Source organism: Ranitomeya imitator, chromosome 9, assembly GCF_032444005.1.
Source record: "Ranitomeya imitator isolate aRanImi1 chromosome 9, aRanImi1.pri, whole genome shotgun sequence".
NCBI classification, from domain to species: Eukaryota; Metazoa; Chordata; class Amphibia; order Anura; family Dendrobatidae; genus Ranitomeya; species Ranitomeya imitator.
Window position 1 is genome coordinate 67,648,034 of NC_091290.1, and position 14,634 is coordinate 67,662,667.

The 14,634-nt window shown below is 44.2% G+C and overlaps 1 protein-coding gene across 2 annotated transcripts in view; it reads right to left on the reverse strand.

Annotated features, from left to right (window-relative positions):
- CCDC34 (coiled-coil domain containing 34) overlaps positions 1–14,634 on the reverse strand; it is a 45,120-nt gene that overhangs the window by 20,454 nt on the left and 10,032 nt on the right. For both annotated transcript variants that reach the window (XM_069740388.1, XM_069740389.1), the window contains one exon: positions 36–194. In XM_069740388.1, the coding sequence (XP_069596489.1) occupies positions 36–194 (159 nt within the window). The remainder of the gene's footprint in view (positions 1–35; positions 195–14,634) is intronic.

A 14,634-nucleotide genomic window follows, 5' to 3' on the forward strand; every position in this document is an offset into this window, starting at 1 on the left:
TAGAAGTCTGCCACTAAGCATCACATGATACTCACCTTTTGCCTCCTCTTCCTCTCCTGCTCCTCCTCGTTTTTCTTCTTCAGCCATTCTTGGTATCTCTCTTTACTCTTCTCTTCTATTACCTGTCTCTGCCGTTCTTCCAACGCTTTCTCCTGCTTCTCTTTCTGAAGTTTCTGCTCCTTCTCTTTCCTTTCCTGAATGAGTAAGGAAAACATCATTACTTCCATTGTAGAGCTGACAGCTTTCTGCTCAAAATAGAAAAGCTCACCTCCGATTTTCAGGAATGTATAAATATATCCTAAAGCTAAAACCAGGCGGAAATTATGTGACATGTGAGCGGACAGAGAACATGAAACTCCAGGACCTCGGCGGAGCCGGATTCTCCATGCGAACAGATGATTTTGTTGAAGGAAATCATGGCCAGAGATGATCCCTGCAGAGCCACTTCAGGGGATGGGTAGTACTACACAAGTCATTCAGATGAACGGCCGCCACTAGAATTTATACACCCCCAAGTTATTAATATGACAGTGTACTCATTTAAAAAATGAAGTTGACCCCTCAAGTAATCATTTAGAAGCAAGAAATTGTGTAGAAATACTGTATATAAGTGTCTGGATGTGGATTGGGGTGTGAGGATGCACTTACAGCTCCATAAGGAATACAGCATGAGGCCGAGAAGCTGTAAGTGCGTCGTCACATCCCAATGCATTCACAGATACATATAGTATATTAATATTATATACACACACTCAAAAACACTATTTCTTGCTCTTAGAGCATCAATATGGAGTCATGAAAATATCAACTTGCTAAATCTTTTAAAAAACTACAGTCATTAATGGTTTGGGGTGGTGAGGGTGGAATTTCAATGAATACATGGACATCCTGAGTCCACCAGAATGGGAGATGCTTCCCTAGACAGGGCTCCCTTTGTGAGGCAGATCATAAAGTCAAAGCAGGTGACCCAACCCCACACACACACCACCACCACGATGACCATATGTACAGGTGTTGTCTTCATGTAAAATCCATTTAAAAAGTATTTTATTACAAGCCCATGTAATGGAACAGTAGATATGATATATGCTTTTAATGTTGGGGCTCACAGACATATCAGTACCAGAAAGGGAGAAGGGGAAGATCTTAAAAAAAAAAAATGGCTTTCCGAAAACCCAAACAATAAGAAGGATCCCCTCCCGATCCCCACCTTTGCCTTAGAACACTGGTTCCGTAGATTGTGTTTTTGGCGACATTTTGGAGGGCTTCGTTTTTCATGCATACTGAATATGTATTAGAAGGGGATCCCATTTATTGCTCGTTTTTCCTGAAATTTTATGCTCTTAATGTTGCAAACAAATAAGAATTATTGGACCACTGTCATTTCGTTCAGGGACCTGGTGGGGTATAAAACCACAAACTATAGCCCATCTATCAAAATTCATCAACGATTCCATTTTTCCATGAAATGACTTTACGTAGTATGCATACAGGCTAAAAGGGGCTGTCTAACGGTCAAAGTCATAGTATTGCAGGTCAGCCTCAATTACATACATTAATTGTAGCTGTAGTACCGTATCTGACCCATGATTCAGAGTGGCGCTGCCTATGGAAACAACTGAATCCGATTTCTAATCCCAAACCATCCCCTTAAACAACCCAGTCAGAAGGAGGACTACAGAAGTAGATATATTAGCCTGATGGACACAGATGGGGTTATATTTAGGGGACAGCTGCCCCCCACCAATAATTGCTTTGATTAAAGCTATATAATCATAGGTTTTTCCTACATTGGCCATTTGATCCAAGTGTTTGGCATGGAGAATCTATAATAATGTTGCACCTATCGATAATGGATTCAATTCATTTCGCGGCACATACAATGATATTCATTGCTTGACCCCATTATTGCTCACAGCAATGTACCACATAGAAAAAAAATATTAAATTAAACTGAATATTTTTCCCAAACCCTGCAAAAGGAAATGGAGTTTTCCTTTGCACAGTCCAAGTTCCAAAGGGCACATTTATAGAATGGTCTTTGGATGCCCTGCGTGCTACTTTACGCTTCCCTCTCGCCCTCCAGACGGAAAAAGTGAACAAAAATACTTTTTTTTTTTCATTTCTAAGAAATTCTTTCAGGTCCATTCATTTAGAGCCGTTGCATGTCTCGGTGTAATCCCTCGCTTCCTTTTTTATTTGTTCTGCTTCTTTACATTCGGTGGAGCCAGAGCCATTTCATGACATTGAAGCTTCGGATTTGCTAATTATACCCTTAGCGAAAGGCCCCACCAGCTTCTTGGAGCCACATTAACTAATAGTTGCACTAGCAGACTGGCTGTTTGCCAGCGGAGATAATTGCATCTCCTTTCATTGTCACAGCTCCGTGAGGCTCTCGGCCTCATACCTCATCTTCTGCTCTGTGGAAACACCTGGTACACTTTATAAGCAATCTCAATAGATATAAAACAATCTTTCACATACTTTACAAAAATTTATAGGCAGCACAGTTTCCAAGATGGCTTTTTAGATAAATCATCACAATCCTTTAATCATAGGGTTTTAAAACAATGCCCAACAATTACTCATGCAGTCAGCTCTTGTAAATGATCCCACACGTTAAGACTCTAGGCTTCTAGGTTCCAGTTCATGGAGGAAAAGAAAAAATGAGAGGACCGGTGGTATTTTTTTAAAATTTTTTACTTCAACTAACTAGGAATTTATGTTGCTCTAAAAATATTCAACCATGATATTAGGCTAAATTTATCGTATTGTAATGTAATCCGGCCAACCGATCACGTTAAGACCAGTTGACCATGGAAATTTACTACTCAAAAGGAGAAAAGAATCAGTCTACACGTGTAAAGATAGCCACACATGCTCATACACCCAACAGCCATTACCAACACAAATTCTACAACATCTTCAGCCAGGATACTCCCATAAACATTAGATGGCTGGCCAGTTCCACCATCACGTAGCTGGCATCAGCCAATGTCAATTCAATGTGTAGAAGACCTTAGAAGGAAGTCTGGTGAAAGCCCCAGTTTGTGTGATCTGCCAATGTCAATGCAATGTGTAGAAGACCTTAGTAGGAAGTCTGGTGAAAACCCCAGTTTGTGTGATCTGCCAATGTCAATGCAATGTGTAGAAGACCTTAGTAGGAAGTCTGGTGAAAGCCCCAGTTTGTGTGATCTGCCAATGTCAATGCAATGTGTAGAAGACCTTAGTAGGAAGTCTGGTGAAAGCCCCAGTTTGTGTGATCTGCCAATGTCAATGCAATGTGTAGAAGACCTTAGTAGGAAGTCTGGTGAAAGCCCCAGTTTGTGTGATCTGCCAATGTCAATGCAATGTGTAGAAGACCTTAGAAGGAAGTCTGGTGAAAGCCCCAGTTTGTGTGATCTGCCAATGTCAATGCAATGTGTAGAAGACCTTAGTAGGAAGTCTGGTGAAAGCCCCAGTTTGTGTGATCTGCCAATGTCAATGCAATGTGTAGAAGACCTTAGAAGGAAGTCTGGTGAAAGCCCCAGTTTTTGTGATCTGCCAATGTCAATGCAATGTGTAGAAGACCTTAGTAGGAAGTCTGGTGAAAGCCCCAGTTTGTGCGATATGCCAATGTCAATGCAATGTGTAGAAGACCTTAGAAGGAAGTCTGGTGAAAGCCCCATTTTGTGTGATCTGCTAACTATATTTTGTACATTGAGTTATCCGGACTCTTCTCTATCAGTGGAACAAATAAAATTAGTTGGCCTGCTGGACTTCAGGCTGACAAGTACAACCGCCGCTTACTCCCCTCTTATCGAGGACTCATTTATGTTCAGCAGAGCATGCAAAGAAGGAATATTGAGTGAGCTCTAGGATGTATCTTCAAAGTGATCTCTAGCTCTTGAAATTTAGATCAGGACACAGAGGAGTTTAGACCCACTTGGAGAAAACCATATAATAAAGAGAAAGGAATAGCAGATTTGTGGATGAATATTTACATTGAAGCGCTACCAGAAGATGCTGTTCTACAATGAAGGAGACCTATCTGTAACTGGCTGCAAGAAGCCCATAGATCTCCATCTCCAATACCAAATAAACAAGGAGCGGACAATTTGAAAGCCAACAAGTACCATACTTCAAGTTTGCCCCAAAAGCTTACCTTTGTCATCAATTACTTCACAAAGACCAAAAATAATGTTTCTGGATCTCGTCAGAACTAGATGTGTGTTTACCAGAACATGCATTACTTGGGACGTACTGTCTCTAAGGCTACGTTCACATTTGCGTTGTGCGGTGCTGCGTCGGCGACGCAACACACAACGCAAACAAAAACGCATGCAAAACGCATTGTTTTGTGACGCATGCGTCCTTTTTTGGCATGAATTTGGACGCAAAAAAAATGCAACTTGCTGCGTCCTCTGCGCTCTGACGCATGCGCCAAAAAAGACGCATGCGTCACAAAACGCAATGCAACGCATGTCCATGCGCCCCCATGTTAAATATAGGGGCGCATGACGCATGCGTCGCCGCGGCTGCGCCCGACGCAGCCCGGCAGAACGCAAATGTGAACGTAGCCTAAGCCTGCTCAGAAGCATGGATGTTGGCCAAACCCATGAATGTCACCAGGTCCTTTTATATGGGGACCTTCTGCCTCTCCTCCCCGATGTCAGGAGACATTGGGATTGGACATGTTCAAGGGTACAGTGTAAGTATAATAACCAAACAAAAATTATGGAGCAATAAACCGAAGTAAAGCAGCAACAGTGAAGCCTAGCGAGCTACCAATGTATAAATTTATCACATCCGTAGGCTCCCATTCCCCGACAGAAGCCTAAAGTATCCTTATAGCCTCCATCCAGCTGGCATACATCCTATACCTTTATTCTGCTGACAGACAGCTGGGTAAAAAAAAAAACCCACATAACTCATCATCAGTGTTAACCTCTGACTCTTACATACACTGTGAGCACAGTGTGAATGCATTTCAAAAAGGGATTCTGTCAGCACAAAACAACTGATCAAAACCAGGACAGGAGGCGCTGGGTGCACAGTCCCCACCTGCTTGCCTGCCGTCTACCCCTGCCCTCCTCTGGCTCTTGTAAAGCAGAAGGTGTCATTCAAGAAAGCGGAGGCAGAGATCGGTGGAAAACAAGTAGTTGGGAAAATGCGCAGGACTGCGAAGCCATGCCAGTGGTGCCAAGAGTGTCTGTGCTTGGTTTGAACAGTCATTTTGTGCTGACATACTCCCTTCTTAAAGGGAATCTGTCACCCCATTTTAGGCCTATAAGCTAAGGCCACCGCCATCAGGGGTTTATCTATAGTGTTCTGTAATGCTGTAGGTAAGCCCCGGATGTATCCTGAAAGATGAGAAAAAGAGGTTAGATTATACTCACCCAGGGGCGGTCCCGCTGCGGTCAGGTCCGATGGGTGTTGCGGTCCGGGTCCAGCTCCTCCCATCTTCATACGATGACATCCTCTTCTTTGTTTCCTGTCGCGGCTCCGCCGCAGGCGTACTTTATCTGCCCTGTGAGCAAAGTACTGCAGTGCGCAGGCGCCAGGAAAGGTCAGAGAGGCCCAGCGCCTGCGCACTGCAGTACTTTGCTCTGCCCTCAACAGGACAGATAAAGTACGCCTGCGCCGGAGCCGCGACAGGAAGCAAAGAAGAGGACCTCATCGTATGAAGATGGGAGGACCCGGACCGTAACACCCATCGGACCAGAACCGGAGGGGGACCGCCCCTGGGTGAGTATAATCTAACGTCTTTTTCTCATCTTCCAGGATACATCGGGGGCTTATCTACAGCATTACAGAATGCTGTAGATAAGCCCCTGATGGCCGTGGCCTTAGCTTATAGGCCTAAAATGGGCTGACAGATTCCCTTTAACGTTGATGGCAGGGATGGATTTTAGAATCGGTATCCTTGATCTGATGTAGAATTAGTGTTTTTTCTCCAGATTCACCTTTTTACAACATTTACTGACAAGTCGTCAGCAAACACCATGGCGTTATAAGAAAATCACTACATTTATACAATTTCCAGATCCGCCTTTGAAAGGTAACATTATTATAGAAATTGGCGGTACGTGCAGAATACAGACTCCGGTCATTTAGAGCATATCCACCGGGGTAACCGTCCACGACAATCACGGCACTTACAGGAGATTATGACAGCACATAAAGCTAGGCAAGCGATGGGCAGAGATTTACCAGCCTAGTTCAATAGCCGCATGGCTGCATCGTCAAAAAAACAGGCAGAAATTCCTTTCAGACAGGTCATTAGTAGAGCGGAGACGTGTCGTGTTTGCCCGGCCTGTTTCTTCTAGGCAATGGCTCATTGTTTTCCTTTGATATATCTATGTATACTTGTAGGAGCCACACTGTGTACATTATATGGGGTGAACATGGACTTTTCATTTCTCTCACAATGCTCAAACCAGCAGCAAGTTGTTGCATGCCGCCCAGAAGATGGAGAGCAATCACATATCCATGGACGGCTATAGCAGGGTCGGTCCTGTTCAAAGATCTGGTTTATTTCCTCCTACAAAGCCAGATAACATCAAAGAACAAGGACTTGTATGCTTTAAGGATTTACGTTCTCACTTCTGCATGCAGTTCCTTTTGTTATGGAAGCTAGTCAACCATTATAATAATAATTACGAGAATAAATAGGAAAACATGTGATCAAAGAGAAATAGTGTAAAGCTGGAGAAACATCAGGAGCCGGGAAGTCAATGTGACGACATGAATTACTGCTGGCGGCTCAACTTTCAGGGATTTATATTATTCCAATTAACGACCATGTTCGTTATGGCCCGATAGCTTCTGGATCTACCTTACGGGAAGGCTGGCATTCAGGTTTACGGACTGTCCTGCAATTTATTCCTGTCCTTCAGAGTTACCGTCCTTCTGAGGCCAGGTTCAGAAGGCCATATACGGACTGGAAAGCCTGGACTCCCCCAAAGCTAGAGGCTCAAACATTGTTACACATCTGCCCCGTGTATCTGAGGCTCCACTCCCCTCTCCTGGGTCCGCTGCTCTCTGTTGTGCTCCACAGTAGGCTTTTCAGGTTACATGGTGTGGATCAATGACAAAGTGGCCGGCTCTTTAAAAGATGACTGGCCACAGGAGAACATCTTCAGTATGGAAGAATAAGCCTCCACAAGAAGTATGGCCATCAACCCATCTACAGACCTTGTGTAACAGGTATAGAAAAGATTTGCTCTATCCATGAGTGCTGATAGGGGTCATGCACTTGGTAAAAAGCAGCAGCATAACCCATTAAAGGACTTTAGTCTTAAAAAGCCTGGGGAGGACAATCAAGCATGTGGATATCCACCATGTCCAATCCCTCTTTCACAGCCTGCCTTCTGGGAGAGTCAGGGCACCCACCAACAATAGATGTTGGCATCATGTGTACCCAGTCATGTTTATGGGCGAGCGGTACTTCCATCTTTTTCCTTGCAGTGAGGTGCGAGCGCTGCCAGCCATGATAGGCTTCTCTGTTACTGCGCATCCAGAGAAATCTGTCAATAATTGGTCGACGCACGGGGTATGGGATGGGGCACATATACCACGAATACAGCAGAATTATATACACCCAAGCTACAGCGCATTAACAAAAATGGCAGATCAGTCAAATCCAGGCAATTGTCACTGGTTAATGCAACACTCAGAGATTGTGGCATAAATGGATTGGCGTCAGTAAACTAGATATAAAATGGATTTGGCAGACTCAGCAGCTTAGTGCTTACTGAATGGGGAGACAGTAATATTACTTATCCACTGTAGGGGCACGGGGGTCAAAAGTCTGGACCCAGAAGAAGCAGATCACTTGTTGGCTACATATAAGCGGCTGCTCACAACAACCTCCAGTACCACCTCTACAAGACTTTATCAACTGCCTGATGTCACATAGGAAAGGATCCCGATGGGGAGGCTTCCGGTAAGCCAATGTCCGCCCTGGCTAGGTTAATAATTCAGATCAGGTTGAGTTGTTTGGTCACGGCTTGACTTCTAGGTTAGCCTCCTCCTATAGGTGACACTTCTCATTCATTTTAAGAGAGCAACACTGCCAGGACACATTATATCCTTAAAATACAGAAAATGCCATCATCACTGCCATCAACAAAAAGCCACGAACTGTCAAAGTCTAAACCCAGCGTCCCGACATAATGGCTAAGAGGGTTAATACTTTAGGAGGCTTCAGCTAAGTTCACGGCTTTTCACTTCAGATCAGAAGATCTCCTGGCAAGATCCCGGAGCGGTTTTAGGTCACTGTAGTACTGTCCCGCATCATGTACTCAGCATTGTATGAGTGGATGACTATTTTGAGCCTCCATCTGGCACACACATCCATACTATTGTCTCCACAAGCACATGATAGGTTGGGCAGTCACACCTTTACATACCAATGCCCTGTCTGAACACGCACTGCACGGCTCTCCAGAGCAGAGGAACCTTGTCCTACACTTGTGTATATGCCACGGTGTGACAGGTCTTGGTGTACAGGACCGGTGATGCCCTCAGTGGACGGACACAGACATCGGCACGGCCTGAGCACATGCTGCGACACACACAGGCCATGCCTCCTACTACAAAATACATATACTACACTAATATATCAGAAAATAACCATGGGTAAGACGACAGGGTCTATGACCAGGGGGCACTCACCAATCCATGCCCTATGTGCCGGGCCCAACAAGCACCACTTGCACAGATGTGCTAACAACGAGTGCTCACATTATATTCTCTTTCATTTAGTTTCACAAATTTGTGACACACACATTGTGTAATGTAATTTTACAAAACAACAAAAGAAGGATTTATTCCAACAATTATCAACACAGCAAGTGTTGTATGCCTAATTAATACTCCAGAAATTATTTTCAGACCATTAGCTTATAAATGGAGTATATACTGTCGCTTTTGTACAGTAATGACAGCATATAAAATGCCTTTAACAATTCTGTGTACTAGATATCTCTGAATCAGTCTCCTTCCCCCTCTGGCAGCTGATAATATATTCCCATCTTGCTTTCCCTGCAGATAGGGTCCAGAGTAATGAGGATACAAGCCATGTCAAATCCACAGTATACACTTCCATAGGAAAGTAGAATAAAATAAAACTTTGGCTAAGTGGGTCTGCGTGTAATGCCCATTAGTTATCAGGATATAGATTTTCACAGTCCTAGCAGTGGAGACAGAACATCCCTCAGCAGAGACGTGGCTGTCGGGAGAGTGACTGCGCTTATCTGTCCATCCGCACTCTGCTCATTAGGGAGGAGTGCACAATGGTATATATTTTGAACACCAGGTGGCGCCATACAGGGCAATTAAAAAAAAAATGGTTCCAAACCCAAAGGCCTGCAGTTAAATGGAACCCGTCATGGCCGATAACATTAACCTGCATATATAGGGTTGTTTAATGGCTTTCTGATAATGCCTGGCCGCTGTACTGAACGCCGTGTTCTCAGAAGAAAAAGAACTTTATTTCTCAGGGGAGCCGCCGGCTTTAAGTCATGCAGTCGTGCCTGCACAATTACAGCCACCACTCACAACACCGAGCGCTGGCCATAACCACGCCCGGGCGCTGGCTCCTCACTGATGCACTGAGCGGGCTGTCAGTATCGGGTTGTGCTCAGTGCTGACTAATTGCCCCGGGTACAACTGCATAACTAATAGCAGTCGGCTCCTGGGAGAAATAAAGTTCATTTTCTCCCCAGAACAGTGGATGCTGTATGGAGCCTGACAGGTTCTCCTTACAATAACATCAATAATAACCTGGCAGTGATAGAAAATCAAAGAATAACCGTCATAGGCGCCAGAGCAGCCAATCACAGCACAGATTTCATTTTCCAAGACACAAATTTACAATGTGCTTACATGGTGGGACATAAGGTGACAATATGGAAGCAAGAAAAAGCCTTTTGTGTGCAGCAATTTGCAATAATGGGGTCTGTTGTGACATTACGGCAAAACTTTCAGAATAAATACGGTAAATGTGCTCCACAGAGACCCCGGTATTACAGGATGGTGAAGCCAGTCAAAACCACTGGGGCTTTATGTCATGGGACAAGTCAGGGACGGCCAAAGACTTCAGAAGAGACCGTGAACAGTACTGGAGCCCTGTATGAGCATCGTCCTAGAAGGTCGGCTAGGATGACTAATATAGAACTACAAGTGGCACAAATCCCAGTATGGTATCTTACAAAATGTCTACGCTGTAAGCCATACAGATTACATCTTCAGGAGCTGAAGCCAGACAACAAACCGAAATGCCATGGCTTTTGCATTGCGTTGCAAGACAAGGAATTCATTGACTGGCCGGTGTTCACCAACGAGGCTACGCTTCACCTCAGTGGTAACAGAAATCACCACAAAAATTTAATTTGGGGCTCCATGAAATCATGTGCCCTTCTCAAGCTCATGACTCCCCAAAATAAACATGTTCTAGGCAATAAGCAGCTTGTGGACCCTTCTTTTCTTGGTGAGGATATTGTCACCGTCTGCTTCTACCTGGACATCTTAAAGGAATGACTTCTGCCACAGAGAGGATGATGTGCCAAACGCTGGCTATCAGCAAGATGGCGCAACTCCTCATTTCTATTTGGGTGTTTGCCAAGACCCGAATGAAGCTCCACCAATATGTTGGATCAGCCGAGCTGGAAACAACAATTCCCTGATGTTCTGGTCTAGCTGATCGGCAGGTCCAACATCCTGCAGACTTCTTTCTGTGAGACTACATCAAGGACTGAAGGTATCTGCCCCTCCAGGACATGGATATGAATGACCTGAGACAACGCACCGCGGAAATAGTGTGCTCCATGTACGAGGAGCTGCTGGCATATGTCGGGATAGAACTGGACCGCCGACCAGTCATCTCCTGTGCCACAAGCGGAAATCACCGTGGAAATTTGTAGTGTAAAACTTGGATCAATAAGGGGCTTTTCAAGTTGTTCTCTTGGCTATGGATACTAAGGTTAGAATTTTGACTCATCGTTTTGTAATTGCCCTGTATTATGTAATTATAGCTAAAAAATAATTTAAAGACATATTAAACTGCATGAAGACGGCAAACACTTATTTTTATGATCTACACGATGAATACGATATTGAAATGGGTGGTCCTTTTGAGTCAGCCAATCAGTGTAAGGCCCCATTCACACGTTCAGTATTTGGTCAGTATTTTACCTCAGTATTTAAACACGTCACCACTTCTGTGTTTATCACCACTCCTGGTTTTGGCTTACAAATACGGAGGTGAAATACTGACCAAATACTGATAGTGTGAACGTGGCCAAAATGGCAAGCTAATGACCGAGTGCAGATCATACATTTTTAGACTTGGAGGAGCGTTTCTGCACCTTTATTTTACAGATCGTGTGAGGTAGACCCTATAGTCTCAGGCGATTATGGGAAATGTACGTTTTCAGTCCTTTCACAGTCTGGACGTTGCTTCATCCGCCACATACCTCACATGTCACCGCTAACACTATAGATAAAGCCCATCCAAGACTCGTTCAGCTCTATATTGCTTGCAGTCAACAAGATAAATGACGGCTGGCAAAGGGATAAAGCATGAGATGGCCGAAAATAAAAATCATGTAATTATACTAAGCGAGAGCCAAGACAGAAAGCCATTGTCCCGGACTGTGGTTAGGGTGACCTCGGAATATAGACACAACAATATAATAAATCAGAAGAAATCTGGAGTCCAACAAATTACAGTATTCACAGGAGGACAGCGCACGCACCCCTGCCGAGGCCTTCTCTGGGCAACCCTCTGGGTGTCAGTGCCATCTACACCAGGTCATGGCACTACTTGTTACCTGCGACACTGGTGCAAGACGCAAAACACAGGGGTACGTGTATATGTGGTTATTACGCTGGGAGAATCTGGCCCGATGTGGACAGTCACTTCATGGCTACCAATGTAGCCCTCTTCATCCTGTAATAGCGACATCGCTCTAAGCAAAGTGGTGATCCGGCAAAAACACCGCTCACACTCACAGAAAAGCTGTGTGCATGGGCCATGTATAGTGTGGGTCCTCGGGGGCGGGCTACATGTGAGCCATCTCTGATGGAGGAAGGGGTACTGACTTATTTTCTTGTTATTTATTTTACAATTTGCGCCTCCTTCAGTTCATAATATTTATTTGCAGGACATTTTAACAGTACATTTATTTTTATTTTCATTTCCGGTTATCCCCTGTAACTGGTTTTGATCCAGCAGTTCCTACAGAAACCCAACAATCGCATGATCATTGAGACTGGAGCGACGGCATGGCTTTTCGTTGTGTCTATACAGCGGTCGGGTAGACAGAGGTGGTCTCTGACAGCCATCACTCCTCTAGCAGTTTAGAACAGCCTTTACAGGAGTTTTCCAGGTTAGGGACAACTTTTGGCAAGGAATGTAGCATGCCGAATCCTAACAGTGTGTATAATGCACAAATGTTAGGATTCGGCTCCCCGGTTCAAGTGGTTGTCACATGAATGCAAGTATGACTTGCAGAATTGGGAGTCACATGCCGACTAGCTTCTCTTCCTGCTTTTCTCTCCATGCCTGAAAAATCCATTTGAAGCAGAGCTGTCACTAGATATAAGTGACCAGTTTTATTTTTCTCCCATTGCTCCAGAGTATTCGTTTTTTCTTTAAAAAAAAAAAAAAAATTCAGAGTGGGCATGGCTCCCCGGATCCTCTGGGGCGTGTCTTCAGGCTGCTCTGCATTATTACCGTGTGAACCTAGCCCCATTGTAGAAACTATAAAAACTAGCACTAAATAAAAAGGTCCATATCTCTAGATATCACTGTAAGGTGGATAATAATAATAATAATAATAATAATAATAATAATGGCAGATATGACAAATTTCCCAAAACAATCCATATGCAATATTAAATAAATCTCTTCGATCTGATGAGACTAGTATTATTATTATACAAATACAATCACAACTCAAAATACAATGGTGAAATTGCATTTTTTTCCTCCATCATTTCATCCATCTTGGAATATTTTCTTTTGCTGTCTCCAGTATATCATATGGTAAAATGGATGGTGTCATTCAAAACTACATTTTGTCCCACAAAAACAAGCAAACATATGGCTACCTTGAATGAAAAAAAAAAAATGTTACAACTTTTTGAAGGCTAAATAATAATTGGCTGCGGAGGCAAGAGGTTAACTCCATCTCTGCCCACTTAGGCCTGATTGACTGCTTCTCAGTGTTCCTCCTCCCTGCTGCTGAGATCTCGCACAGCTCAGTACAAGCTGCAGCTGTCGGACTGGGTGCGTGGAAGCTGAATACATTGGGACTCGCGAACGCTCAACCCTTTCTGAATTCATCTTAATACTACAATTATACAATTAAGAAAGATTTCCAAAGCAAGTACAGCAGCCTGGTCAGGTCTAAGAGATCGATTTGTTAAGGTGTGCAGTTTGTATTGTGAATGACGTGACAGATCTCATTGAGCTGAGTTATATTTGTGTATAAATTACATGGCACGGCTGCATGTTGTCATCGATTTATAGTTAGTATCAATGAAGAGTTCAGGATCAGAGGACATCCCAATATACTATAGCCAACCATACCGGGGGGGAATAAGGCTCAGTTCACACAGTGAACCCAGTGTCTGGGCATATGCTCAGGAGATAAGTGAGGTTGGGATAGATACTGAGGCATCCGGGAACTATACGGATCCACTATAAAGAAAGGTATATGGCATAGTCCGCTGTATGAGAAAGTGGGCTCTACTGCACAGTCCTATACAGCGACACGTTACGCAGGAGCGGACTGGCCAGACGCAGGCTGAAAGGACACACTTCTGCCTCCTTCCTACGAATGGTCGCCTACGACAATGACAGGTCTAGAAAATATGGCTTGGGCCATGTTCACATAGCATTTTTGTCATACGTCAGAGCTCTGTTGAGACTTCCTACTGAATCCCTGAAAAAATGGGGCCATCAACTTAAGTGAGGCATTTCAGTGGTTTCTGCCTTCCTGAGGTGGGCACAAAAACGCAGCTGATGAGGCTTTTGTACAAGTCTCAAGAAGGCGGACAGTGCTAAATCACAGCACAGACAGCACAAAGCAACTCTGCCTCAAATCAATGGCCCCATCCAGGGATGCGCCTGAACCCCGTTTTTCAGGGCTTGAGCTGGAAGCTCCAACAGAGACACGAACGTGTCATAAAGACAGTGTGAACAGAGCCTAAGGCTGGAACTCCATCTAGTCAAAGTAAGATGGCAATGTGTTTAACTCTTCTCTATGGAAGCAAAAAAAAGTTGCAAGCAACCTTCACTAGTATTTCAGCAGTGCTCCTGTGACATACTTGCAGTAATTCTGTTTCAGCAATTTTACTGAGACAAAGGTGAAATTAAACATTAGACATTAGAGCATTAAATGCTGCTGCCCTATCGCAGAGCTTGTTTGTACAGCTAGTAGCCAAAATGGTACATCAAAAAGGCAATGGACTCATATTTTCAGAGTCTGAATTATTCCTGAGAAAAACGTTCCCCATGCCCCTCAGAGTGGTGCTAGACAGGCACCACAAACAGGTGCAGGGACCCAAGAACAACGCTCCCCATGACCCCCAGAGTGGTGCTAGACAGGCACCACAAACAGGTGCAGGGACCCAAGAACAACG